This window comes from Podarcis cretensis, assembly GCF_951804945.1.
Source record: "Podarcis cretensis genome assembly, chromosome: 1".
In the NCBI taxonomy this organism is placed as follows: domain Eukaryota; kingdom Metazoa; phylum Chordata; class Lepidosauria; order Squamata; family Lacertidae; genus Podarcis; species Podarcis cretensis.
The window spans coordinates 82,044,950-82,072,481 of NC_137170.1; the positions used below are offsets into that span (position 1 = coordinate 82,044,950).

Sequence of the window (27,532 nt, forward strand, 5' to 3'; positions counted from 1 at the left end):
CCGGCTGGGCGCTCGGGGGTGGCGGCTGCTCGGCGCCGCTGGATGGGCAGAAGCGCTTCGGCCGCCCGGGAGTCACTGACTGTGGCGTCGTGACAGCCGCCAGCGGAGATGGCGAAGGCCGAGATCCCCGCGGCAGCCCCGCGGCTCTTCACGTGGGACGAGATCCAGCTGCGATCGGGCAGGGCGCCGGAGCGGTGGCTGGTGATCGACAGGAAAGTCTACGACATCAGCCAGTTCCACAAGCGGCACCCGGGGGGCTCCCGCGTGATCAGCCACTATGCGGGGCAGGACGCCACGGTGAGGGGGCCGAAAGAGAGCGGGGGCGTCAGAGGGGATGCCCCACGCAGCGAAGCCGGGGAGCTCCTTCCCGGGCGAGCGGTGGGGGCCTAGATCATGTTTCAGGGGCCGGGCTGGAGGGCGAGAGATGCCTGGACGAATAAGGTTACTGGATAGGGCGGCATGTGTGTGGTGTTCTGCGCGGGCTTTACTGGAGAAGTGATCATTGTTGCGACCCGATCCTACACGTGTTTACTGGGACGCAATCACCGGGACTTAGAATCGTAGAGTTGGAAGGGACCACGTGAGTCATTTAGTTCAAGTCCCTGCAATGCAGGAATCTTTTGCCCAACATGGGGTTCGAACCCGAAACCCTGAGATTAAGAGTCTCATTCTCTACCGACTGAGCTATTCAGTGCAAAGCCATGCTTGAAATTCCAACATCTGGAGCCCACTCAGCCACACCAAGGGCCCTGGAGTGGCCTAAAGATCCTGCAGGGATTTCTTCATGGAGAGGCTGTGCTTTATACTCAAAAGGACAGGAGTTGCCATAGGCAATGATGAATATTTAAACATAAGAAATAACTAACTGACCAATCACGTCGGTTCTGCACCCCCAACAAAGTCCCTAGCTATGCCCATGAATATATGGTGAGGGATGGAACCTGCATTAAATTTTCTGACTGGAGGTAGAGAAAGAAAAATAACTCTGCACATGCTCAGAAACACTTATTTCACATGTCTCACAGTGATCACTTTTCTAGTTGTAAGAACATGCTGTACATTCACTATGCTACAGGGACAGATCACCTGTGGACCTCTGGGTGTTGCTGGCCTCCCAGCCTTCTTCAGCTTGATGCAGCATAGGCCATGTGGTCTGGGGTGGAGTTGGGAGTCCAGCAATGTTTAGAGGACCATAGGCTCCCCATCCTTTTTGTAGGACTTGTACAAAAATGAGAAGGCTATGAATGAATTTATGCCTATTTGTGTGAGAGAGCAGGAACTCTGGAAGAGAGGAAAGCATGGAGTCTGGCCTGTGTGCTTTGCTAGTTTGTTTGTCTGTCTGTACTATGTCTATCTATTTGTTGGTCTATATGCCTCACTCTTCTTCCCAAAGCATGTTGAAATAACCCCCATAGAAAACTAACATGGTCAGGGAGAGAGCTAGGCAGACTGTTTCTCCCCAATACATTTATTTCCCATGTGTATTGTCTTGTACAAGTACCAACTTGAGCATGAGGATAACTTTTCAAAATGATGACTGCAACCTATTAGGGCTGACCCTACCATTAGGCAGAGCAAGTCAATTGCCTTAGGTCTCAGAGGCTTGGTGGGGCAGCAGTGGCTTCAGTGGCGTAGCGTGGGGGGTGCAGGGGGGGCCGGCCGCACCGGGCGCAACATCGGGGGGGGGGGGCGCTCGCACTCGAGTGCTAAAATCCACGGGTTAGGGGGCGCAAATTACTTGCCTTGCCCCGGGTGCTGACAACCCATGCTACACCACTGAGTGGCTTCACGCATCCAGCCATTTCTCTTGCACATTTTCCTCTGTTAGAGACCAGAGCTATGTGTGCCCCAGGCCAGTCATCCACCCCCATAACCATCCTGCTACCCTTGGTTGCACTGGAGGATCATATCCTGTTGCAAGGATTGAAGTAAGATTCAGTTGCCAGTCTAGTCTGGGTGTGTACGTATGTGGCAAATTATCCTTTGCTTCAGGCAGCAAAATGTGTTTGGGCTAGCTCTGCTTATTAGGCATCTATGCAGTGTTCTATTTGTGTTCACATTAGAAGTGGCTCTCCTGATGGGGTGGAGCTACAGCACTAGCCTTCGGGCAGTGGAGAGGGGGGAGGTGGTGGGGAGAATGGTGTGCTGCAGGCACACCGATGGAGTCAGTCTGGCGCTCCTGCTGGTGGGTCTGCACTACACTGACCTTCACCCTTCTTCCTGGCAAGTGGCAGTGACATCTGGTATTGTGAATCTGTTTGCATGTACTAAATTTAAGTTTAGCATGACATATATGCAACCAGGAATCAGCCACAGCAAGCCTAATGTGCCCCCCTTTTGTCCCCCCCCCCTTTGCATAACGACGCCATCCAGACTTGGAATCATGATTAATAAAAACTTAACTTTGATAATTATGGTGTGAAGTTGATTTGCCTGAAACCAACCCTTATTAAAGTTAACCATAGTATGGACCAGCAACAAACCATGGTTAACCATAAAAACGGGAGCTTCCAAACCTTTCTGTGGAAAGAGAAGTGGGGAGCATTCGCTTATCTGCAGGCCATTTCACACTTCATACTAAACTGTGATTGATACAATAAATACCTGTTAAGAGTCCAAGTGCTTGTTTATCTACACAAACTTGTTTGTACCTCCATGGGAGCACTGTACTGGGGGAAGTGGAGAAGCAGTAGGTTTGATAAAGGTTAAGTAGTCTCTGTGCCCTTCTGCCCTATCTCATCAGCTCTCCACCCCAAATCTCCTCCTCCAGAAATGGCTTCTGTCTAAAAGGAAGATGAGTCTATCAGGATTTTGTTGCATTCATTGTGTGTTAATGTTAGTTAAGCTGTAAGTGTCAAGTCAAGTAATGCCATTTTCTTCTTGCCTCATAACCACCTTTTTTGGCTGGCTGCTATTCTTTGTATTTTGCCTTGGAGAGCTGAAGTGGAAAACCACGTAGAAGTATTTGATCTGGGTTTAAAACCCAACCACAGCATAGACTTATTGCAGTCATGGTTAATCTCTGATTTGAACCTAAGTCATTACTTCACTTCACTGATGGGATCCCAGAACAGCAGAAGCTTGGATTAATGGACCTCCAGTTTACGTAGCATTTACGTGGCTGTACTTTTTATGGAACTCAGATAGTCTTGTGCTTACAGTGAGGTTTCTGTCTGAACCACTTCTCACAAACTCACATTTCAACCGGTCGTGCAGCCACTCTAGCCTTTTTAGAAAGGATAGTGGTAGCATACTAAACGGCAATTTGTGTTTGTGATGAATGGCTCAGCTGTCTGACTCATCATGTACATAGCACAATCCAGACACAAAAAAATGCATCTGGCAATGTGCATCGTGGCAGTGTGAATTGACTCTGAATAAGCCATGTATTTTAGTCTGGATTTAGCAGCCTTGAGGACATGCTGAAAGCTTATCACTTCTGCAATTGGAAACAAAGATGAAATACTGTTCATCTGGCAAAAAAAAAAGCTGTTACAGGTCACACACACACACACACACACACACACAGAGAGAGAGAGAGAGAGAGAGAGAGAGAACCTAAAAATGTAAGAAAATGAGATGTTCCCCTTCTACTTCCTGCTGCCCAGCTAACTATTCCAGTTCCGAGAAGGTGATTTACAAGGTCCCTCTCTATCGCCTCCCTCCTCTCCCTTTTACATTACTGCCGGGTTTTTACAACAGCCATTGTGAGGATTGGCTGAATCTTATGGTACCACCGTCTACAGATCAGCCTACGAACCACCCCCTTTCCCCCTTCCAATGAGAAAACTAACAGGAAAATACCATTCCCCACTCCCAGGATTCAGATAAACTTAGGAACAGCGGATACAATCTCTCTCTCTCTCTCTCTCTCTCTCTCTCTCTCTCTCTCTCTCTCTCTCGTACATCCAGCACTGGAAGTAGTTATATCAGCAGCATTTTAAAACACTTTCCTGGCCAGCCTTAAAGGGCCAGCACCATCCAAAAGCACACAAATTAAGGATAGCATGTGTTGATCAGTATCGTGGAAAAGAAGGAAAGAATAAAAGCCAATACAGAGATTTTTTAGAAAGGGGACATTTTCGGTCTGCGGGGTGTCAACAGCAGAGGCATTGTATTAGACAAGAAGAAACCAGCCACACCGCTTGAACAGAAGAGTGACTGACACTATGTCAGTGTGATATCAATATGGTGTTCTTACTATTTATTCGATTTATATCCTGCCCTTCCTGCCAAAGGAGCCCAGGGCAGCAGACATGACAATAATAATAAAACAGCTTAAAACATGTTTAAAACATGCTATATATAAAAAAGTGGATTTTGCATCAAACCCAGGTCTGAGCACAGACTGGAATGGGTCCAGACAATCTCTTTTCTCCAATAGTGCTTTCAGCTGAACTAAAAAGACCCTCTTGAGCATTTGAGGGAGATTTAGGGCAGTGTGACCTATTCTCCCCCACTGGGCACTGAGCCTAGTGAGTGCCACAGGGTGTCACAACTATGACATAGTGAATTGAGCAGAACGGAAGGCGAGAGGCGGGTGGGGTGCTTAATTTTGGCCTTGTACATGGCACTGCTGAAATTTGAATGACCAAAGTCCACCCCTGTGAGCACTTTTACCTCAAATGGGGGATGTTAGAAGTCTGGAGTACCCCCTGTCTACAAACCTGTTTCTTTGGGGGGGAAGCGCACACCTTCCCTGGACATTGTGGGTAGGGGTTAGTGTGTCAGACCAGGGTTCAAATTCTTATTCAGCCTGAAACTCAGTGGATTGTTGCGAGGGGAGTGGAAAACTGTATACGCCACCTAGGGCTCCTTGGTCAGGTTGTGCACCTAATTATCACACTGACTTGAGGGCACAGGCTTGTTTAGGTGACACAGGGCAGGCCATGTGGTACACACAGCTTTGCCTACTCCCTACTCATCAGCATTTGCTGCCTGAGGTAGCTGCCTCACTCTGCCTTATGGTAGGGCTGGCGCCTTGTTATACAGACAAGCTAAATAGCACATGGAGAGGAATGTGAGGTTGCAGAAGTTTTGCTCTGCCTTCTTATATGTATCTGAATCAATATTAGATTGGGGTTGGGCGGCCTTTCAGTAACAGCCAGGAAAATTCACATGTTCTTATAAAACAGAAAACATAAGGGTTATTTGCTGGTATTTCTACACAACCCGATCCCCAGCTTTGTCCTGTTTATAACACTCAGGGACTGACTGAATGAATGGTTGGCAGACGTCTATCAAGCATTTATTGTATTTGATTAAAAGCCATCACAAATTCAGTTACAGGTCCAGCAAATGAAATAAAACCTATTAAAAGAGATCCAGAAATATACATACATTTACATTAAATCAAATTAATGAATCCCTGCGCAATCTACAGAATTGTCTTTTATGTAGCCAGCACAAATACTTCTTAGCAGCTTTTGCAAATAAGGCTGTTTTATATGTGACAAGCGGGTCGCAGTCAGATAATAGCCAGCATATTTTCACTTCGGGGTTCTGTCCCTGTAGCAGTGCCAACATCTATTCCAAAAATATATCTCTGGGGTTTAGATAGAGCTGACAATGGAGTATATAATGGGGAATATCTTCTATTTCACCTACCCCGCAAATACAAAATCTTAAATGCCTTGGGAATGATGTGGGCTTTGTTTGAAAGCAGAGAGCTGTAAATGCAGTTCTCAGGGAGGCAAAGGTAAGTGTCTGGTTTATAAATGCAAACACATTTCCAGAGCGGCACCTAGTGGCCAGAAGGAATAACTGTTACCCAGGACTTTTAGTTGTCTTCTTGAAGCCCTTCAGAAAGTCTTGGGAACAAATGCCTCAAATAAAAATAAAAGCACAGGAACAAGGAAACCAGTGTCCTGGCTAGAAATCAGTCAAAGGACCATCAGTATCTGTTCCAATGCTACATGTGCCAGAATGTGAAGCTGCAGCCTTTAGAGAAACTCAAGTCAGAAGGTGAAAGAGGCTTTTTGGAAGAGGAGACAAAAGAACATTATTTGGATAAGAGATAATAGTCAGGATATGACCGGCAGGTCTTTGTTTAGAGCAGGGATGGGGAACTCGTGGCCTTCCAGATGTTGGACTACAACTCCTGTCATGACTGGGCTGATAATTAGAGTTCAGCAACAACTGGAAGGCCTCTAGAGGAAATGATGAGAGGTTCCTACACTGAAAAACTTTACCAATTCAAGGAAAAAGTTAATGAAAAAATGTGGCCATTTTGGATTGGAAAGTATATTTTAGGAAGTTCAAAATGGGACCAGCAAGCTTCACTAGCTAGATTTCCCCACATTGACCTAGGGATGCCAATATCATCAAGCCTATTTCTTGACATTTTTTAAAATTAACATTTAAATTCCGCCTTCTTGAAGCACCACTAGTTTACTCACTTCATTCCACTGTGGTTTTTCAGGATCCCTTCACAGCATTCCACCTGGACAAGACTCTAGTAAGAAAGTACATGAAGCCCTTGCTCATTGGGGAGCTTGCAGCAGATCAGCCCAGTTTTGAACCCAGCAAAAATGTAAGTTTCCATTAAAAACAACAACAACAAAAGATATAGTAATAACATTACTATTATTGTTGGTGGTGGTGATTTATTTTGAGACCACCCATCTAATAATTGCAGGTTGGTATACTATAATATCTAGAACCTTACATGATATTAAAATACTTAAAATCTTAAAACATCATAGGACATATTGGACTGGTGAGACTGATGGTCAGTCACTAGAACATATATTATATATAGCTTTAAAGTCTCAGTTAGCCCCCTTATAAAAATATGTGTCATCAGATGGAACTGAAAAAGGGTACCAATGGTATCTGCAATGGGACAATATCTCATGGTTGTAGGGCCACCAAAGAGGAAACCCTTCCACATGTTGCTGCCAAAAGGCAATAACCATTGGTGGTACCACCAGTATGTAAGCAGGCTGTGAATTGCCTTAAGCACTGATGTTATATGATTCAGGCTATGATTGCTGTATAGCAGCCAGGCTGCAGCATTCTACACTAGCTGTAGCTTTTGATCCACATTGAGCGCATTACAGTAAGCCATGGGTAACCGTGGCCAGGCTGTTCTGATCCAGAAACAATCATAGCTGGTGAACCAGCTGCATCTGTGAATTAGCACTCCTTAGAATCCATGAGTGCTTTCAATTTACACACTGACTCTGTTGAGGTGAGGGCAACCCTATCTAGAACAGGTGAATTTCTCCTTGTGCAATAGACTATTCTCCCCATTTCTCCCCTATGTATGTCTCCTAAATCTGTTCTGGGAGATCCTGCATCCCTCTGGAACAGATTTAAGGATGGTATTGGGGGGAACGTGGAAGTCACATAGTTGTGCATGTGTGACTATCTCATTGAATACAGCCCATGGGTTTGAAGTCAAGCAAGATCAGTGAAGCCAGTGGAAAGGTATCTGGGTGGCCTATCAAAACAAGAGATACAGGAAAAGGATCTAGTTGTGGGTGAGAGAGGCAAGGACTAGTTTTCAGTTGAAGGGCACTGCCAGAACACAAGAAAGAAAAAGAAACACTACTGGCAAAGTTACTACTATCAAAATGGTAATGAAATAGTTTAAGAAATTATAATAAGAAGTATGAAATGTCCAGAGATACAATTTTTTAGAACATACCTTCTTCACAGGAAAAGAAATAGAAGTTGATACCTTATTTGGGCATAATTTTAAAAAGCACCGTGTCTCACTGCATGAAGTATCATACTTAATTGTATTCCTTTGACTTCGAAGAACATGTATCTTGAAACACGCGGCACATTTCATATGCTTTACTAAAGTTTTCTATACCGCAGCACAGTTTTGAGGTTCTGCCTCGATATCTTTTGTTGTTAAGAACTCGTTTTTAACATGGTCGTTAAGTGTGAGAACATAATATGCTGAATACTGAACGGCCATCAAAACAATGGTTCAGCACCAGTACCCTACCGTATTATGATTTTTATAAAAAGTGTACATTAGCACATATGTAGACAGAATCTATACTACATTGACCTTTCAAAGCCTTTTTGTTTACAACTGTTTATGTGTGTATTTTAAAATGAATTGTGAGACTATCTAGGTTCTAACAATAGGCTCACCTGGGATGGATCTAGAGATAGAAAAGCTGGACTTCAGCATGCTCTCTGTAGGAGGTTGGATGAGGTCCCCTTCCAGAGGAGAGAAAACTGCAATGTGGTCTCTCTCCACAGAAACTGCATGTAGATGATTTTCGTGAGCTCCGTGCTACCGTTGAGAAGATGGGACTTCTGGATCCCAACCGCCTCTTTTTCTTCCTGTACCTCATGCACATCTTGCTGCTGGATGTGGCAGCTTGGCTCAACCTCTGGTACTTTGGACCATCCTTGGTGCCTTTCCTCTTCTCTGGATTGCTGCTTGGCACTGTACAGGTAACCCACAGATCAAATACAACAGAGCAATGAACAGGACAGGTGGTGGGGCAGGATTGACTACAGCTTTAGCTACATTAGGCTGCACAAGAGGAGGCAAGATACTTCTAGAAAGTGCCTATTTTCCTCCTGGCTTCTTGTAACCATTGCTTCTTCAGCTTACCACCCATGGCTGCCCAAAGGTTTCCTACCCTCAAACAATTCTTTCCGCTCACCCACACTCTGCTTAAGCCAGGAACTCTTTAAAGCACCTTAGGGATGCTATCTCACTCTCTTCTTTGAAATCACTCCATCAAGCTTTTGGATTAATTCCTCTGCCTTCGTCTCCAGTCACAACGAAGTCTATGCATATTGTTGTTGTTTTTAAAAAAATGTTTAGTGCCCTTCAGCTGAAGATCACAGGGTAGTTCACAACATAAAAACAAAAAATGAGAAGACAAAAAAAAAATACAACAAAAAGAAACCAATTATCCCCCACTCCCACAAATACATTTAAAGGGACATAGAACGTTAATCAACCAAATGCCTGGTTATAGAGAGATGTTTTAGCCTGGCACCTAAATATATGTAATGAAGGCACCAGGTGAGCCTCCTTGGGGAGTGCATTCCACAAACTGGGAGCCATCACAGAGAATGCCCGTTCTCGTGTTGCCAACCTCCAGACGTCTTGTGAAAGAGGTCTCTGATGATCGTCACACAGAGTCTGGGTCGGTTCATATGCATATTAACGGCACTTTCTCTCCATATTGTCCTAAACCTCTCCCAGCCTTTGCTTTTCCCTTCATTGACAAACTTCAGTCATTGTGGCATTGTGTTTGTACTGATGTTTTCCAGGCACAAGCTGGCTGGCTGCAGCATGATTTGGGACACCTTTCGGTCTTTGGCAAATCTAAGTGGAACCACTGGGTTCACAAATTTGTGATTGGACATCTGAAGGTGAGTAATGGAGCTGGGGTTGTTCCTTAGCATCACTCCAGTGGTAATAAATGACAGAACCCCTTTGGCTGAGACTTTGCTGTGTGCTTTATTTGGGGCAGAGTATAAAGGTTCTAGTTTAGACCTCTTATTTATTTCTCTCTTCAGGGGGCACCAGCTAGCTGGTGGAATCACTGGCATTTCCAGCACCATGCTAAACCTAACTGTTTCCGCAAGGACCCTGATCTCAATATGCATCCTTTGCTTTTTGCACTGGGAAAGAAACTCTCTGTAGAGGTGAGTCTTGGAATATTTTGGAAATGGCAGGGGAATGGGAAGCATTGAAATTAGATTGGCGTCTCTGTGTATTTTTTGGTACTGTGGGAAAGGCCTGGGTAAGGCAGATTCCTTGCTTAAATTTAATTGAATCGAGGCAGAATGAGGTCCAAATGTTAGGGAGAGATTAGAAGAAGTTTATAGTTTATATTCCACAGCCAAAGTGACATTCCTTTACGTATTTTTAAAGAAGTTATATGCATGCTCTTGAAGACAGGAGTGCCTGGCGTCCTCTGGTCCATGGGGTCACGAAGAGTCGGACACGACTAAACGACTAAACAACAACAATATGCATGCTCTAGCATTATATTGTTTTGAAAGGTTCACAGTTTTGCAATCATTAGCAGATTTATGGCCTGTTTCTAAGTATATTGACTCAGAAGTATATATTTGTTTCTGCATTGGGAAACAAGTTCTGGACTTGAGGCAGAAGAGATTCTGCTAAGCCTTGAGCAAATATGTTAATCCTGGTTAAGTGTTAATGCAATTTGAAAGGTTGACTGACTTTTATTTGACCCCCTTGTTATGATTCAGAAGTTTCTACTCAATTTCATTTGAATAGTGGCTTTTTGGAGTATTTCAAAAATAAAAGTAGAGCAGGTAAGATTTTTCATAATAACCTATGCTGGGCAAAATTTTGAAAATCATCTGCCACTTAAAACCAAACTCATGCCAAACACAATTCTCTGTTATTTTACTGGTAGGAAGCCCTTAGTGAAATAAAATGTCAATATAAATACTTTTACAAATCTAATGGAAGCAATAGCAATCAGTATCTGGCTGATACATTTTGAAGAGTACATGATACATTGTCCATTGCATAACTCTACTGCAGAGCTTTCCAAACTGTCACAAAACGTTAGTGTGTCAGCTTCAGTGTGTAGCTGTGTTGCACGACTACTCCCTGCGCTCCTCCTGGGGCTGGAAAAGGGTTAGTTTAACCTCCAGTTTGCTAGTTCATCTTGTGTTGCAAGATGATGCATGTCTTAAAAAAGTGTGTCACCAACATGAATAGTTTGGAAAGCTCTGCTCTACTATTTCTAGGATGCAAGTATTGCAGCTGTGATTTGGGGTACCTGTACCAACCTTTATTTCTCTCTCACCACCTCCAGAGTTTAACCACAACTTTGAGTTGCATGATTGGGTTAGACTGGGGAAATAACATGAAGAGGAAGGTTTAAGCACATGCTGCCTCCCACCAGTTCTGTTCAAGTCAAAACTGAAATCCTCCGCAGCTGGTTTCAAGTAAACAAAAGTCCTGAGAAATCTGATAATTCGTGGATCTCTTGTTTAAAGAATCCTTCTTTTTTGTATGAAATCTGCAATACAAAATACAACAATACAACCTGTGCTGTGAGGAGCCTTTTGAATAAAAACACTATTTAGCTCCTTGGGAAATTTTAACTATTTATAAAAATGTAGTATCACATGTTATAACCCAGCTTGTTCATGTTGTTCCTTATCTTCTACTTAACATTCCTGGTAAAAACATACATACTGTATTTTCCTTTCTTTTCCTCATAGCTGGGATAGGTTTTAGGCTTGAGACATAAATTGAACCAATGTACTAAAACTTATTCATTTTAAAAAAAACTTAGGACAAGTATTAATAGTTGGACTATATTCAAATAGGCCTTGTTCAGTATTTGCTTAATTGATACTATAATCTAGGAAGTTGGAAATCATCTTGAACTAGGTTGCTTCCCAAATTAACAGGGCTAACTTCGTTTAAATTGCCTGCCCCCTCCTCTGCAACTTCCATCACCCCCAGCGAACTTGGCCAGTAATCTGGGATAATGGGAGTTGGAGTCCAACAACATTTGGAGGACTACAGATTTCCTATCCCTGCCTTCTGTTAACTTGTCCACAGTTCGAACTCACTGTTTTGTTTGGATGTTATTGAACCGAAACCTTTCTTCTGGTCAGGACCAGACTGACAAAGGTTCAGAACAGAAGAGGTTTACAAGCTGACACTCTCTGAAGACATTACAGCTTCTTGAGCTCACCTTCTTATATCGAACATACACCGACTCTCTTGAAGTGCCACTTCAGAAGTCTTCCTCTTCTTCCAGGTCTTTCCTCATGAGTTTCTACCTACATGAATTCTTTTGCCATCCTTTGCACAGTATGAGCTAAGTTGTCCCTCTGCTGTCCCCTTTGACCCCTTTCAGATTTTCCAGTCCAGCTTTGCTTCAGCTTCTTCTTGACAAATCCCCTTGACCCCAAACTTTCTCTTTTTAATATTCTCTGATATATAAGTGTGGCTTTTTATTCACTGCAACCAACTCCTCTCCCAATCAAAACTGTAGCCTGGCAGACTGTTGGTTCAGTACACCAATAAGTGGCAATGGAATGTGCACCCATTCATCTCTCAGTGACAGACTTCTTATGCCCTTTTCAATGTCCACCTCCTGGACTCCTACAGTCTCCCCTGACACCAGTGTGTGATAGCAGCTCCCTTTTCCTCTCCAACATTAAAACATATTTGCTGCTTGGCAGGCTGTCAGCTGTGAATGTTAATATGACATTTCTATCTCAGGATTTTTACTGTTTCTCTAGGGGAATAAATATAAATAGGATTGTTGGCATAGTCTCATAATGTTTTATCTTAAGTGGCTTATTCATCATTTCCTTTTACTTCCCCTTGACCAAAAAAAGCCCCTATTTAAAAAAAATCCTGTTTTGTTAGTGGTTAGATTATTCATGAAATAATTCACCTAAGTCTCTATTCACAGTAGCTCCATTCAAGCCCATGTTGCTTTGATTATGGTACTTAGGTACATGGTAGTATTTCAAAAGGCTCCCTTTGTCTGAGACATTCCTTTCATCCATTAAACTTGCTTGCTTGCCAAAGAAAGAAACTTCATAGCAAAGTATGCTGGTTGTTAGCAATCACCTTATGTGATTGCAATCACCGTATGTGTCTTACTCCAACAACAACCAATGTTATTATGCATTCCCCTCCTCACAGAACAGCAGAAAGTTCTACAGCCTGCACTGCTGTGTTAATTGACTTTGATGAGGGAGCCCTGGAGATTAAGGACTGCATCCAACACTGCAGTTCTGTTTGTGTAACAGACTTCTCTGTGTTCAGTGGAACTTCCCCTTCTTCTCCTGCCATCTGTAGCTATCTGTGCAGTCTCAAAACCTGCTCCAGAAGGTTGGGAGACCCTCCACAGCAGATTTTTTTTTGGGGGGGGGATTGCAGGGGGAGAAGAGGAAGTTCTGTTGTGTGAGCAGAAATCCTCTTGCACAGTGCTGGATAGAGTCCTTTAGATATTTTTGTAATATTTGCTTTATATGAGCAAAGTGGAGGCAAACAGGAGCTCACACAAGACAGAAGATCCCCCAGAGGGAAACTTGTTCCCCCCTATTCCACTTTACAATCCCAGTTTTCCTCTATTAATAATAATGATAATAATAATAATAAATTTTAAATTTATATCCCGCCCTCCCTGGCCGAGGCCAGGCTCAGAGCGGCTAACATCATAAAAACAACACAATATGCATAAAAACAGACACCAATTAATTAAAATATATCTTAAAATTAATTCAGACAAGTTAAAATCTGGGCAGGTCGCAATTATCAGGTTGGAATTGAGAGTGGTTAATACTTGCCAGGACCAACTTTCCACTGATCATACAAGGACCTGTGAGCAGGCTGGGGGCCTCCTTCAGGCTTGTTTTATCCTGATTCACTCCATCTTGACCTTATCCATTTTCGTAGCTACTTCAGTGTACAATGCATTCTTCTCTTCATTTAGTTCTTCCCTACAAGTGCCTTCTGAGGTGAATCATGAATATTCCTAGTAATGACAAGCAGCAGCAGCAGCAACAGTGAGGGAGTGGGAGCTTGCACAGGCTGGGTGAAGAAACTGGGGAAGAAGGAGTGAGTGGTGAGGAGGGAGCCCAAGGGCCAGGTTTGAAAATGCAAAGGGGGATGTTGCAAAGAGAACAGAGCCTGATGCTCTTGTGCTTTTGGTTGGAGGTGGACAGAAATTGCAAGCAGGGTTGAGTGCAGAAAGGCTTGGAGTGAGCAGCAGGTGGAGCTGCTGGGCAGGCACAGCAAGGGCTCAGCCATTGATAAGGTTGCCAGACTGTGGCAGTTAGTTAGAAAGACTTGGGGAATCGGGCCAATGAAGAGCACACAATTAGCCAGTCTGACTCTCGGCAGAGCCTCCAGGGTTGGGAAAAGTGGCACAGTCCCATTTTGGAAGCCTATCATCCACTGACTCATGTAATCTATATTGAACTTGCAAAGGAAAACATCGCATACTGAGCCAGACCAGATCTAACTCACTATTACCTACTCTGATGGGCAACAGTTCTCCAGGATTTCAGACAGGAGGCTTTTCCAACCCTGGCTGGGAAATGCCAGTAATTGACCATTTTGCTCACTTTACTACTGAGCAAGGTCCCTTCCCTTGTATCACTTCAAACTATAGGTGAGAGATTGAATGTTTCAGTACTTTCCCATATAAAAAGCTCAGTGCACGCACAAAATTAGCATATAGTTGTACCTTGGTTTTTGAACAGCTTAGTTCTCAAACGTTTTGGTTCCGGTTTGCGAGCTATTTTTGGAAGCTGAATGTTTATCATGGCTTCCGATTGGCTGCAGGAGCTTCCTGCAGCCAATCAGAAGCCGCGCTTTGGTTTCCGAATGTTTTGGAAGTCAAACGGACTTCCAGAATGGATTCTGTTCAACTTCCAAAGTACGACTGTATTGGGAAGAGGGGTTCTGGTATATGCTGATCATGTGATTTGATTTGGAATAAGGATGCTTGACAAATTAGAGATCTGTGAATTCTGTTGCCCCTCTGCACCTCCTGGATTAATATGTGGAACAGAACTTTGTTCTCCACCAGCTTGTGCCCTTCCCAAATGTTTGAGCATAGCTCTCAGCTAAAAAAATAATTATCAGCATAAGTTAACATGTGTTTTGAGAGAAAATATATTTAGAAATGCATATTCAAATAAGTGTTTGCATGTATTTTTTTGTGTATTTGAGAAGACTAGAGTAATGCAGAAATGGAACAGACAGGGATGAAATCATGCAAAAATGAAAGTGGAAATACAGTCATACCTCATGTTACGTTTGCTTCAGGTTGCGCATTTTCAGGCTGCGTCCCGCGGCGACCCAGAAGTACTGGAAAGGGCTACTTCCAGGTTTTGCCACTCGCGCATGCGCAGACGCGGCAAATTGCGACCCACGTGTGCGGAGACGTGGGTTGTGTTCTTTTCAGTTGCGAACGGGCCTCCGGAACGGATCCTGTTTGCAACCAGAGGTACCACTGTAAACTGATTCATCCATCTATAGCACTTTTTGTGACCATTTTCTCCCTCTTACAGCTTGGTGTAAAGAAAAAGAAGTACATGCCTTATAATCACCAGCATAAATACTTCTTTATCCGTGAGTATAATTTCTTTTCTGCAATGGCTTTTTGGATAGCTTCAGAAATGGTTTTAGGCAAATTTATGGACGGCAAGGCTGTGCGCTACGTCCAGTTCTAGAGGCCGTATGTCTGCCAGTTTCTGGGGAGCGCAAGTGGGGAGCATGCTGTGTGTGAGAACAGGATGATGGACTAGGTGGCCCCTTGGTCTGATCCAGCACAGCTCTTCTTAGGATCTTACCACATGATTTTTTATCAGAAGTCCACAAAAAACCTGCCATCTCACAAGAAATTTTAGTAGTTTGCTTTCCTGTAGGTATCTAAGCTAGTCATCTGCAGAATGCAGAAACAAGGAACAAACCTTGCAGTAAAAAAGAAAGTGTTTGTGCTTGGTCACTTGTAGGTGATTCTTACTCTCTATAGGTGACCCAGGGGAGTGAAAATTTACTACAACTGAGCCAAAGTATTGCTCACAAGGGGGGGAAACTTGCAAAATTTAGAGTTCCCCCTCAGTGCCTTTTTTTGTTTTTTTGTTTCTTCTGTGGTTGTTTGCCGTTATAATGATTCATTTTGCTTCCAATGTTTCCCAATAGGGTGGGAGATGCTTGCTGTCTTTCTGTCTTGTGCCACAAGACTATCCCAACATGACCAATGCTAGCTTTTATTATCTATCTATCTATCTATCTATCCATCCATCCATCCATCCATTATTTTAAAAGGTGTATCTTACCTGTATTTCTGCTTCCAGAATGGTTATTGGGTAATGAAACGTAGTTTAAAACAAAGTACCATATTAAAAGCAAAGAGGAAAAAAAACCCCACAGAGAATAAAGAGGTAGTAGAAGATGGCACTGTGGGTTAAACCACAGAGCCTAGGGCTTGCTAATCAGAAGGCTGGCGGTTTGAATCCCCACGACGGGGTGAGCTCCCGTTGCTCAGTCCCTGCTCCTGTCAACCTAGCAGTTCGAAAGCATGTCAAAGTGCAAGTAGATAGTAGATAAATAGGCACCGCTCTGGCAGGAAGGTAAACGGTGTTTCCGTGCGCTGCTCTGGTTTGCCAGAAGTGGCTTAGTCATGCTCGGCCAGTAAAGCGAGATGAGCACCACAACCCCAGAGTCGGCCACGACTGGACCTAATGGTCAGGGGTACCTTTCCCTTTCCCTTTTAGAAGATAAAACATAATAGGAACATCAGAAATAATACAATTTCAGACTATGAGGCAGAAGGAAAATGTGGGGAAATAAAAATGCATTCACCTGGTAACAAAAAGCAGCAAGAGTGGGTGCCTGTCAAACCTCTTGGAGGAAACTGCCGTCAGGAGGGGTTCCACAACTGAAAAGCCCCTTTCTCCTACCCTATTCAAGACTGCAGGGGCACCTAGAGAATATGAGCTGAGTAGGTTTGTGTGGAGAAGATGGGCCACTCATTTCTTTTGAGCCAACTAAGAATGTTTCTCTGAATTCTTCCCTAGTTGGACCACCAGCTCTGGTGCCTTTCTACCTGCAGTGGTACATCTTCTACTTTGTTGTCCAGCGCAAACAATGGGCGGTGAGTATGCCTGAGCCCAGCTTCCCCAGATCAGCTGCCCTGGCATCAACGGAACAGGATTGTTCCATGAGAGCTAGGAGCTCGTTGCACCAGACGTTTGTCAACGGGACACTTTGTAGGACTCTACATATCTCTCACACCCATACTTTCCCTGTTTCCAAAAAACTATATTGTCTTTCAGTCTGAAAAAGAAGAAGGCAAAACTATGGATTCGGTTTGTAAACTTGCTGTAGAGAGGGGAGATCTTTAGCACATAGCCATGTCGCTAAACTCACACAAGTTGCTTAGCTTACCTGCTTTCTGTTTTCCTAGCCTCTTTGTCGCTGAGGCTGCAACGCTGCACTTTCATTCTTTAAAAAGGAAATGAACTGGAACTGAAGACTTAAAGCTACTCTTCAGTGTTTATGCTAACATTTCCTCTACACTGGGCCGTTCTCAGTTTAGGTTTTTCCTCTTTCTAAATTAGTTTGCTGCTAGGTTTTTCCAGTTTAACCTCGGACAGTCAAGGCTTAATTGCTACATTAGAGCTGAAGAACTGCAATTTCGCAACAGAAGGACCTCTTCAAGAGTTATGGTTCAGTTCCTGAGATGCAGTGCCCCTTTTCAGCTCCGGGTTATAGATTTATATAAATGGATATTACCTGATCACAGAGAGGGACTCTCTTGAAATCCAGCCCTATTAAAACCTATTATAGCAGTAGTAATCACAAGGGTGAGCAAATCAGAGGTGTGTATTGCGCATTCTTACAGTGTGGGCAATGGGATTAGGGGATTGAATTCTCCAAAGGCCACAGTTTGTTGGGTAGTATAGATATGCCTAAACAAACAAACAAACAAACAAACAAACAAACAAACAAACAAATAAATAAATATTAAGGGGAAATAGTTAGGATCCTCTGGGAGCCAAAGAGTATGACCTGCTTTAAGCTTGGCTAAGCTTGCACTTTTCTAAACTTACACTTTATTACTATTGCTATTATCATTTATTAAATTGATTTACCACACTTCATCTGAAGATCACCGGGCAGTTTACAACATAAAAACACAAAATTCATAAAATAATAGCACAAAACAAAACCCCAACATATTTAAGAGGCCATAGAGTGTTTAATTAGCAAAAGGCCTAGTTGAAAAGGAACATTTTCGCCTGTTACCCAAAGAGATGTAATGAAGGCGCCAGGCAAACCTCCCCAGGGAGAACATTCCACAAGTGGGGAGCCACTGCAGAAAAGGCCCATTCTCATGTTGCCATGCTCTGGACCTCTCATGGAGGAGACACACGAAGCCTTAGATGATGATCGCAGGGCCTAGGTCAGTTTGTATGGGGAGAGCCAGTGCTTGAGGTATTTGGGTCCTGAGCCATTTAAGGCTTTATAGGTCAAATTCAACACTCTGAATTGGGCCTGGATGGGCAGAAAGAGGGCAGGATGTGGGAAGTGAAAGATTAGATGAGGAATAACAGGAATGCGTATAAGAAACTTCCTGACCGAGACAGGTTTAAGCATGTGGATATTTAAAATAGCTTTGGGAGATGTATCAGACTGAGGGCGAGCACAGGTTTAGTGATGGGAGACTGCATAGGTGGCCTCTGAGACTGGTGCCCTACATGAGCAAATTGGTGGGGCAGGTCTGCAGCACTATGACATGGCCTTCTGCAGAGCATTCATCCTTTCCTTTGTGACAGGATCTGGCCTGGATGGTGACTTTCTACATCCGTTTCTTTTTGACTTACTCATACCTACTGGAACTGAAGGGTCTCCTTGGTCTCTTCTTTCTACTCAGGTGAGTTTCATTTGGATGCATACCCTCACCATAACTAATTATTTGGGGTTACCATATACCGTATTTTTTGCTCTATAAGACTCACTTTTTCCCTCCTAAAAAGTAAAGGGAAATGTGTGTGCATCTTATGGAGTGAATGCAGGCTGCCCAGCTATCCCAGAAGACTGAACAGCAAGAGGAATTGCTGCTTTCACTGCGCAGCGATCCCTCGTGCTGTTCTGGCTTCTGAGATTCACAATATTTTTTTTCTTGTTTTCCTCCTCCAAAAACTAGGTGCGTCTTGTGGTCTGGTGCGTCTTATAGAGCGAAAAATACGTAGTCTCTGCAAGTCAAAGATCTTTGTTTGCACTGCAGCGCCACATTCTGGCATGGTCAAGAAACAGAACTTTCCCAGGATATTGAGCCATGCATTGAGAAGGGCCCCATGGTGTGTGCGCACACAGGCATGCACACTGTGTTTCTGCATGCACAGATGCATCAAACCTTCCCCAGGGTCACAGCAGTCTGGGCTTTACCTGTCCACATCCCTCTGCCCACCATAGCAGCAGGTATTTTGTTCCTGCAATACTAACTTGAAGTAGCCACCCCTCCCAGAGGCCACTCTCACAGTCAGTTAGATTGCACTCACAAGCTTGCACCAGAAGAATGGATCCCACTGCCATACGCCAGCCATAAATGAGGTTTAATATTTACTGATTTGTATCAACTAATGTTGAACATACATTCTAAAACAACAGCAACAAAACCCCTTTCTCGCTAAGAGAAACCTATATAGTTTTACTCTTCACCCTTCCTCTCTCTACTCCCCTTCAAGGTGTGTGTGTGTGTGTGTGTGTGTGTGTGTGTTTGTTGTTGTTGTTGTTGTTGTTGTTGTTTTAAAAAACAAACTGTTTGAGTCAAGCATTGGTGATTTTCAATAGGTTCAATACAGAGGCAAGCCTTCCTTCTGCAGAAGCTCAGTCCTGGCAAAGAACTCTTAATTATTGGCTCCGTCTAAATTTAAATCCACCTGCTCTGCTGCCCTTATTGACACAAGACCCCCATAAAAGTGCGTGGTTAAAAATTGTGCACCAAAAACTCCTATCCTGTGGGCTCCACCCACATCAGCTTCTCATGATGGGCTTTATTAAAGCAAAAAGGCTAATTGGACAGCATCTGAAGGACTTAGAGCAACAGAACAATCTGGCCATTATAAAGAAATTCTGTCCTTGGTATGCCTCCCCCCCCCCCTTCTCAGTTTGATTCCCTGGCACCATATTTGTATAAATTAACTATCCCAAAATACAGACGTACCTTCACACTGCCAGATTGGATGTGATGCCCTCTGCCGCACTTGAGGGCAGATACCAAAAGATTCCAACTGAGAAACACTCTGCCCCTGTGGAGATGGTAATCTGGAAAGAGTGGCTCATGTTCTCCTGTCCTGTCCTCTTTATAAAGATCTGAGGAATGAGATCATTAACCCACTCTTACTTACCCTCCCAGGCCACCCATCTGAGGCCACATTGCTCTTTCTTTTATCAGCTCAAAATGATCCGACAACAGCAAAGGTTGCTAGGTTTATTGAGGGTGCAATGAGATTAAGGGCCACTATCTGAATGATAATCTTGGCCATTTGATTGCCCTTTTTACCCATTGCTGTCTTTTTTATTTGTATATATTTTATTTGTATATATTGCTTGTTTTATGTTGCTATGGCCGTTGGCTAATGCAAATAAAGTTTATCTTATCAATAGGTTGTGTGGGTTTGGTTGGATGGAAACACAATAATTTACTTCTGTGCTTTGTGCAGATTTATAGAGAGTCACTGGTTTGTCTGGGTGACACAAATGAACCACATCCCAATGAACATTGATTATGACAAGAATGTGGACTGGCTTTCAACCCAGGTAATGTGCACAACGATCCCAGCAGATATGATCATGAATATGAGACTTATACAGGAGGTGTCTAGCATCTTAGGAGCTGAAGTATAATTGAGTGCCCGGAAGGGTTGGGTGTAACTGTATGTAAAAACTAATTGTGGAATACTAATAATGGGTTGGGGTGAAAGAGGACAGACTGTGGGACTAAAAGAAGATTAGAAAAGGAATAACATGAATGCTTGCAAGTGTTTTCTTGACCCAGAACTTTTATCCCTCTTGTGTAAACACATGGAACTTCCATCAATTATAGTGCTTGAAGGCCCCATCAGGTTGAGTCCCATGTCCAGTGAAATCCTAATCCATCCTTCCTACCGCTCTCACTGCATTCATTATTTTGAACATGGGATTTTGTCATGGGTGGGTGGGGTGGCTGCTCACATGCTTCACATTTGGGCCCCAGAAGTCAGGCAATAATGGTGTTACTCTCTGTGCTGACCCTCTGTGGTTGACATGGGAACTGGGAAGGCACCGTATTTTTCGCTCTATAAGACGCACCCGACCATAAGATGCACCTAGTTTTAGAGGAGGAGAACAAGAAAAAAAACATTCTCTCCCTCTCTGCGCAGCGCCTCTCCAGCAAAGCGGGAGGAGAAATGGAAGGGGCTCTGTTTCTCCTCCCGCTTTACTGAAGAGGCACTGTGCAGCTTTCCCTCTCTGCGCAGCGCCTCTTCAGTGCTGAAGAGGTGCTGCGCAGAGAGGGAAAGCTGCACAGCGCCTCTCCAGTGAAGCGAAGTCAGAACAGCAAGAGGGATCGTTGCTCAGCGAAAGCAGCGATCCCACTTACTGTTCTGGCTTCTGGGATAGCCGTGCCAAGCCTCTTCAGGGCAGGGGGAGCGTTCCTCCCATTGCCCTGAAGAGGGTTCGCGTGGCTATCCCTGAAGCCAGGAGAACGGAAAGCCTCCTGAGGCTTTGCGTGGGTGTCCCTGAAGCCAGGAGAGCGAGAGGGATCGGTGCGCACCAATCCCTCTCCCTTTCCTGGCTTCAGGGATAGCTGTGCAGCATGCATTCACTCCATAACACACACACACACATTCCCTCTTACTTTTCAGGAGGGGGAAAGTGCGTCTTATAGAGCGAAAAATATGGTATATGAGGTGTTGAAGTTTTTTGCTGGCGTTCACACAGACATATATTGTACAGCCCTGCGGTCAAGCGGGCCCATGTGGGGCAAGGCGATCTCATAGGTAAACTGCTCCCAGTTGTTAGCTCCATCTATTTATTATTGTTGTTCTTGTTCTAAGGACTAGGATGGGGAGATGAGGGTATGCCACAGTTCATTGGGGTGCCTAGCTAGAACTGAAACATGAATATCCTCATGTGGTGCCTTTTTAAATATATTTTCTCTCTCTCCAGCTCCAGGCAACATGCAACGTAGACCAGTCCCTGTTCAACGACTGGTTCAGTGGGCATCTCAACTTCCAAATTGAGCACCAGTGAGTATATTCTTCTTTTTTCACCAGTTGGAAAGTGTCTTGAGGATATCAACTAATATGAAGCCTAGAAAAAGAATGGGATCTATTTCCCTGAGAGGCTTATTTCATGCTGTAGTAGTAAGTGATCTTGTAGGGGGCTGAAGAGGATGGAGGCCTCATGAGAAACCTAACAGTTCAAGAGCCTGGAGTCCTTTATGGTATACATGTGATTCAGTCATGTGGACAACTGAGCTTGTAGGGGCTTCACGTGCTGCTGCTGAAGCATCATGTGGGTAGGCTTTTGGGTATACAGTGGTACCTCGGGTTATGAACTTAATTCGTTCTGGAGGTCTGTTCTTAACCTGAAAACGTTGTTAACCTGAGGTACCACTTTAGCTGATGGGGCCTCCAGCTGCTGCAGCACCACCACCACGCGATTTCTGTTCTCATCCTGGGGTAAAGTTCTTAACCTGAAGTACTACTTCTGGGTTAGCAGACTTTGTAACCTGTAGTGTTTGTAACCCAAGGTACCACTGTAATGAGGAAGCAGAGCTGGACAAGGGATATTACGAAGTTGAATTCCTGTGTGAAAACAGCCTTGGACCAGGGAGGCACCCAGGACATGATTAGCTTAAGCTGGCAATGCGAGAGGACCCAATTCTATGAATATAATTTTAGGATAAGGCCCTCTGCAACAGTTGTTTACAGAAGAAATCATTAAGCTTGTAAGTGATTAATTGGCTTGGGCAAGCTTCACAAAGAAGTATTGCACACACTAATGAGATTTTGGGAGGAAGAAGAAGGCTCTCTAGAGCTCTGAGGAAGCCATGAGATCTGGCAGCTGCCTCTCTCCCTCTCTCCACAGCCTTTTTCCTACCATGCCTCGACACAACTTCCACAAGGTGACCCCCTTGGTGAAGTCCCTATGCGCAAAGCACGGCATCGAGTACCAGTCCAAGCCTCTGCTCACAGCCTTTGCAGACATTGTACAGTAAGTATCAGTGAATGTGAAAGCACTGGCACTCCCAGGAGGAAGGACAGCTCTCCTGTAGGGGGAGAGACATCAGACCGACATCTTGTGAAAGGGCACAAAAAGAAAAGGGAAGGGGGGGGGGGATAATATGGGACCTCCAGCCTCCAGCCGTTGCTTCCAATAATGTGAACTGGGAAGAATGCTCTGAGGAAACCATATTTGTTAACGTTCAGAGTTTTCAGCACTCTCTTAATTGTTCTAGAAATCATAATCAGGGCTGCATACATTCTGCTTGCCCTCCTCCTAAAAACACATCAAAACTTGGTGCGAAGGAATCGGAACATTTCTGAGCCAAGTTTATGACATAAGTCAGGGATGGGAAACGTGTGGCCCAGCAGAAAACTTCCATCAGCCTCTGCCAGAAATAGCCAATAGAAATAGATACTGGAAACCACTGGAATCTAATGCCGTTGTTAAAAAGCACCTTGAACGCAGGTTAGGGGAGTTTAAATATGTTGGCACTGCCCGTGTTTTGGTTCTCCCCCTTCAGATATTCCTATCTGACCACAAGGCTTAGAAACAACAACACAGAGATTAGTGCATGATTAGAGCATAACTCCTACACAGTATGCAAGGAGGTCTGTAGAATATGCACATCCCAGAAAAATGGACAGCCTTCAATGAATGAGCACAGAGTAGGTGGAAAGCTAATTGGGAAGGCTGTTGATATTAATGTTAATTTATGTACATAGTGTACATAGTGTAAGTCTCTTTGAGTTTACTTTTAATAAAAAAGCTAATAGTCAATTCAATAATAATAATAATAATAATAATAATAATACTTTTGCAAGAGCATGGTGGCAAAGTCAAAACAAGCATTTGTGGATTCTGAGCTCTGTGGGTTAGTTCACACATACCTACTGCATATTTTGACTGCTTGGCTCCTCAAAACTTGCAGACAAAGTGTGCAGACTGAGCCCACTGAAAAGAACTGCTCTGAGATGACTTGAAAGTTCTGTCCTGTCTCACCTGGAATGGCTCATTCGTACAGCATTTGCTGCAGCAATCAGGTGGTGAGCCTACATGTGTGAACCAGCCCTGTGGCTCTCTCCATGAGAGGGTGCTGCATCCTTCCTTGTGCTTTTAATGCCACCCCCCCACTTGCTGCTCTATTACGGGTTTTTTCTTATCGTGACATGCTCACTCAATGACTATAGTGCCCTGAGAATTCCTGGCTCAATATCGAATCTCTTTTTCTGGTTTGTTTCTTCATGTTTCCTGACTTGACCCTTTTTATCCTCGTTCCAGTTCTCTGAAGGATTCAGGAGAGCTCTGGCTCGATGCGTACTTGCATCAGTAAGAAGCAGCTGACATCTCTCACACTTGCTGCCTCCTGCCATTGGCATCTTGAAGAGCGCAGAGGCCTGGCTTAATCAACTGGCTGAGCTGAATGCTGGGACTGAGTATGATGTTTCAAGAAGTCTTGTTCCTTCCTCTTCACTCATGGACCTCACTCTCCTTCTTTCTGCTCTTGGAAGATACTGCAACCTTTCCAGATGTGCACGTTCACCAGGAAGAACTCTTCAGGACCAGGAAACGATGCTCATTTCTTTGCCGCCTTTTCACTTGCTTTGTATGTAGAAGGGAAATCTTACTTAGGGATCTCTTAAGGCTTCTGTCGCCCTGGGGTCTAGGTTGCTTGGCTCCCTCCTAGAGTAAACAAGGACCGAGGATGTGGATGCAGTGGCGTAGCGTGGGTTGTCAGCACCCGGGGCAAGGCAAGTAATTTGCGCCCCCTAACCCATGGATTTGCACCCCTAACCCTACCCCTAACCCTAACCCCCAGATGTTGCGCCCGGTGCGGCCGGCCCCCCTGCATCCCCCGCGCTACGCCACTGTGTGGATATAGTCTGATGAGCGAGGTGGAGAGGAGAAAGCCTAGGGAAGGAGAAGAAAATGCAGGATCTGAGGAGCTGTTGGTAGAAAGATTAGGATACGAAAGCTTGAAGTTGGGAACTGAGGCATAGCCAGGATTAGAGAAGACAATAGATGCCAAACTGCTGTGCAGGTGATTGTGAGAAGAGAGCAGCCAAATACTGATACAGGCACACATTCCAGGGCCAGGCTAGAGAATGGCCAGCCTATCTTAACTACAGAAAGCAGTCTGCGCTAGGCTTTCTGAGCTCAGGAGTCCAAGACATTCCTGGGTGTACTTTTCACAAAGACAAAAAAGTGCCTTAATTACAGACGTGGCACTACTACCACTCCACAGGGCCATATTTTGAAAGGGGGATAATGAATGTCTGGTCTGGCTATTGCTCAGACTTCCAGAGGCAAATTGGGAGTACGAAGATGCCCATGTTTCTCAGCTTAGCTACTGATATGCCTCAAGAACAAATAGTATATACTTTCGCACAACTGGAACTGCACTCTTTCTGTATTGCTCAGTTGCTAAGGGCCGTTTCTAGATCATATACCTGATTACACTAATTCTGTTCCACAAACAGGACTAAACCTCTGGGGTGTTTGCTGTTACAACAGAGGGGGTAACAGCAACTAAAGCACAAGTCCAGAGCAGGCATTCTCAAAGTTGTCATAGTCTTTCCTTGTCTCTAAATAGCCTTTCTCAACCTGTGGGTCCCCAGATGTTGTTGAACTGCAACTCCCATCACCCCTAGCTAGCAAGACCAGAGCTCAGGGATGATGGGAGTTGTAGTCCAACAACATCTGGGGACCCACAGGTTGAGAACTGCTGCAATTGAGAATGAGGGGAAGAAGGGTTTGAATTTTCTCATGCTTATTTCACCTGGTGTCTGATTAGAGTTTGGATTTGATATCCCGCTTTATCACTACCCGAAGGAGTCTCAAAGCAGCTAACATTCTCCTTTCCCTTCCTCCCTCACAACAAACACTCTGTGAGGTGAGCAGGGCTGAGAGACTTCAGAGAAGTGTGACTAGCCCAAGGTCACCCAGCAGCTGCATGTGGAGGGGCGGAGACGCGAACCTGGTTCCCCAGATTACGAATCTACTGCTCTTAACCACTACACCACACTGGCTCTCTTAGTTGTACAATTAGTTTTTATGGGGGAAAAGTCACTATGAGGTGTCTGTAATTTCTTCATGGCTTCTTATTCACACAGATGTCTTCCCTTATGGTGAAACTGGGAAGCATAGCCTTGGGGCATTTTGGCTACTGAAAACAAATGGCAGTTCATGGTGACATTGGTCCTCCCCAGACAATTTGAGTGTTATCAACTTTGTCTAACAGCTAAGAGATGCATCTGCTGGATCATTCTGTACTTCCTGTTCCAAAGGCAGATAGTAGGAAGGTTGAGACCCAAGTTGCTGCCTTCGGCTTCTCCAGGAGGAAGAGCGGGATATAAATAGAATAAATAAAAATAATAAGAAATAATAAAGTGAGACTTTGATTCTCCGAAGGAGAGACCATATGGAAATGTATCTCCCCACAAAATGGGTTTTGCCATGCAGTTCAATGATTGGGTTTACACAGTGCTATTTTTCTAGAAAAAGAGGTGCCAGAACTCACCATGACCGCCTCCCTTGTTCTCTTATAATGGCAATGGCAGCCACCTTAGAGGTGCCAGAACTGAGTTCCAGTGAGTTCTGGCTGGAAAAAAAGCCCTGGGTTTATATGCATAGCAGGGATTAGGATAGAGGGACCTAAGCTGAGAAGTAGACAAGAAATCCATTCATAATGAAAATCTGTTAGAATGGAGTTGCCAAACCTCCCAGTGACTGGGCATTAGTTTTTTCATATGAATGCCTGGTGCTTTGAGACAAGACCCATAGCTCTAGAGAGGAGTTGTCACTCACTGATAAACTTTAAAGCATTAACATTCCAGCCCAGAGGGAAGGGTGATGCAGCCTTCAAAACAAGCCAGTATATCACCTCTGATTCTTTCTTGTATAATGTGCCTCTTAGGAATGCTTTTGGAGAAAAAGCATGCTGCCTTGGATTGCCACCATAGCCTTATGCCATTTGATAGAAACACGAAAAAGCACATCTGTCAAATTAGACATGTGGGGTTGCTCCTGGCATTATGTTCCTTTGAAAATGAAGCCCTAACATTGAAGCATCTTTCTTTTCTCAACCTCTAGTCTTTCCTTCCGTGAGTTGATGCCAACCTTTCTTCTTCCAATCTTCACTATCTGCTGATTTTATATAAGCAGCATGTGATTCCTTCCTTCCTTCCTTCCTTCCGGTAAACCTTTCCTGATTGCACATGTTGCCGTCTGCCAAAAACTGCCAATGACACCAAACTAGATGTGGTGGTGGAGAACCAGGACTGGATCATCAGTTTCTTTAAATTTTGACAAATAGGAGCTGCAGGTGTTTGTGTCCAAAATCTAAATGGGGGTCCACCCTTCACTCCAGTTGCTATTTGCCATTAGGGAAAAGGTAAATGTGCATAGGCAGCATCCATAAAGGGGCAATAAAAGCAACTTGAATGGCTTAATTCAGTGGAAAAATAGCACAAGTATTAACTTTTCAGGTAGTTGGCTGCTATTTGTCAGTTTTTAAGAGGCATATCTCTGCTGCCTTGTCTAGTTTGGCCCTGCTTATTATAGAAGTGCCCTTTGCAGGGTTGTGGCATAGGATAAAAAACACCACTACCCCTGCGCTTATTATTAAGAGAGGGTGGAAAGGCTGGAGGCAGAGGAGTGTTTGTCTCCCCCATGGATGAAAACTCTGGACATACAGTATTCTCCTGCGTGTGAATTTTTTGATGGGGATAACCATACTGTAAAAAAAAGAAAAGAAAGAAACCATAATGTGAGTGTTGAATAAATAAGAGTAGGTGAAGCAAA

The 27,532-nt window shown here is 44.2% G+C and overlaps 1 protein-coding gene across 2 annotated transcripts; it reads left to right on the top strand.

Annotated features, from left to right (window-relative positions):
* LOC307204749 (acyl-CoA (8-3)-desaturase-like) lies at window positions 1–27,532 on the top strand. 2 transcript variants are annotated; one of them, XR_013833776.1, is made up of 13 exons: window positions 1–297; window positions 6,422–6,532; window positions 8,224–8,421; window positions 9,256–9,357; window positions 9,505–9,633; window positions 15,022–15,082; window positions 16,534–16,610; window positions 18,295–18,392; window positions 20,185–20,281; window positions 21,671–21,750; window positions 22,595–22,720; window positions 24,011–25,524; window positions 25,767–27,532. XR_013833776.1 is itself a non-coding variant. In XM_079956645.1 (12 exons), the coding sequence occupies exons 1-12, from the start codon at window positions 109–111 to the stop codon at window positions 24,060–24,062; spliced, it is 1,320 nt and encodes a 439-aa protein (XP_079812771.1). In that variant the 5' UTR covers window positions 1–108; the 3' UTR covers window positions 24,063–27,532. The 2 variants fall into 2 exon arrangements, 1 of the variants encoding a protein (XP_079812771.1); XM_079956645.1 differs by having other exon boundaries at window positions 24,011–27,532.

Coding starts and splice junctions, on each gene's coding strand:
- LOC307204749 (XM_079956645.1), top strand. CDS start 109: ATGGCGAAGGCCGAGATCCCCGCGGCAGCCCCGCGGCTCTTCACGTGG. Junction 6,533..8,223: donor GTTTTGAACCCAGCAAAAAT/GTAAGTTTCCAT, acceptor CTCTCTCCACAG/AAACTGCATGTAGATGATTT. Junction 20,282..21,670: donor TGGACTGGCTTTCAACCCAG/GTAATGTGCACA, acceptor CTCTCTCTCCAG/CTCCAGGCAACATGCAACGT.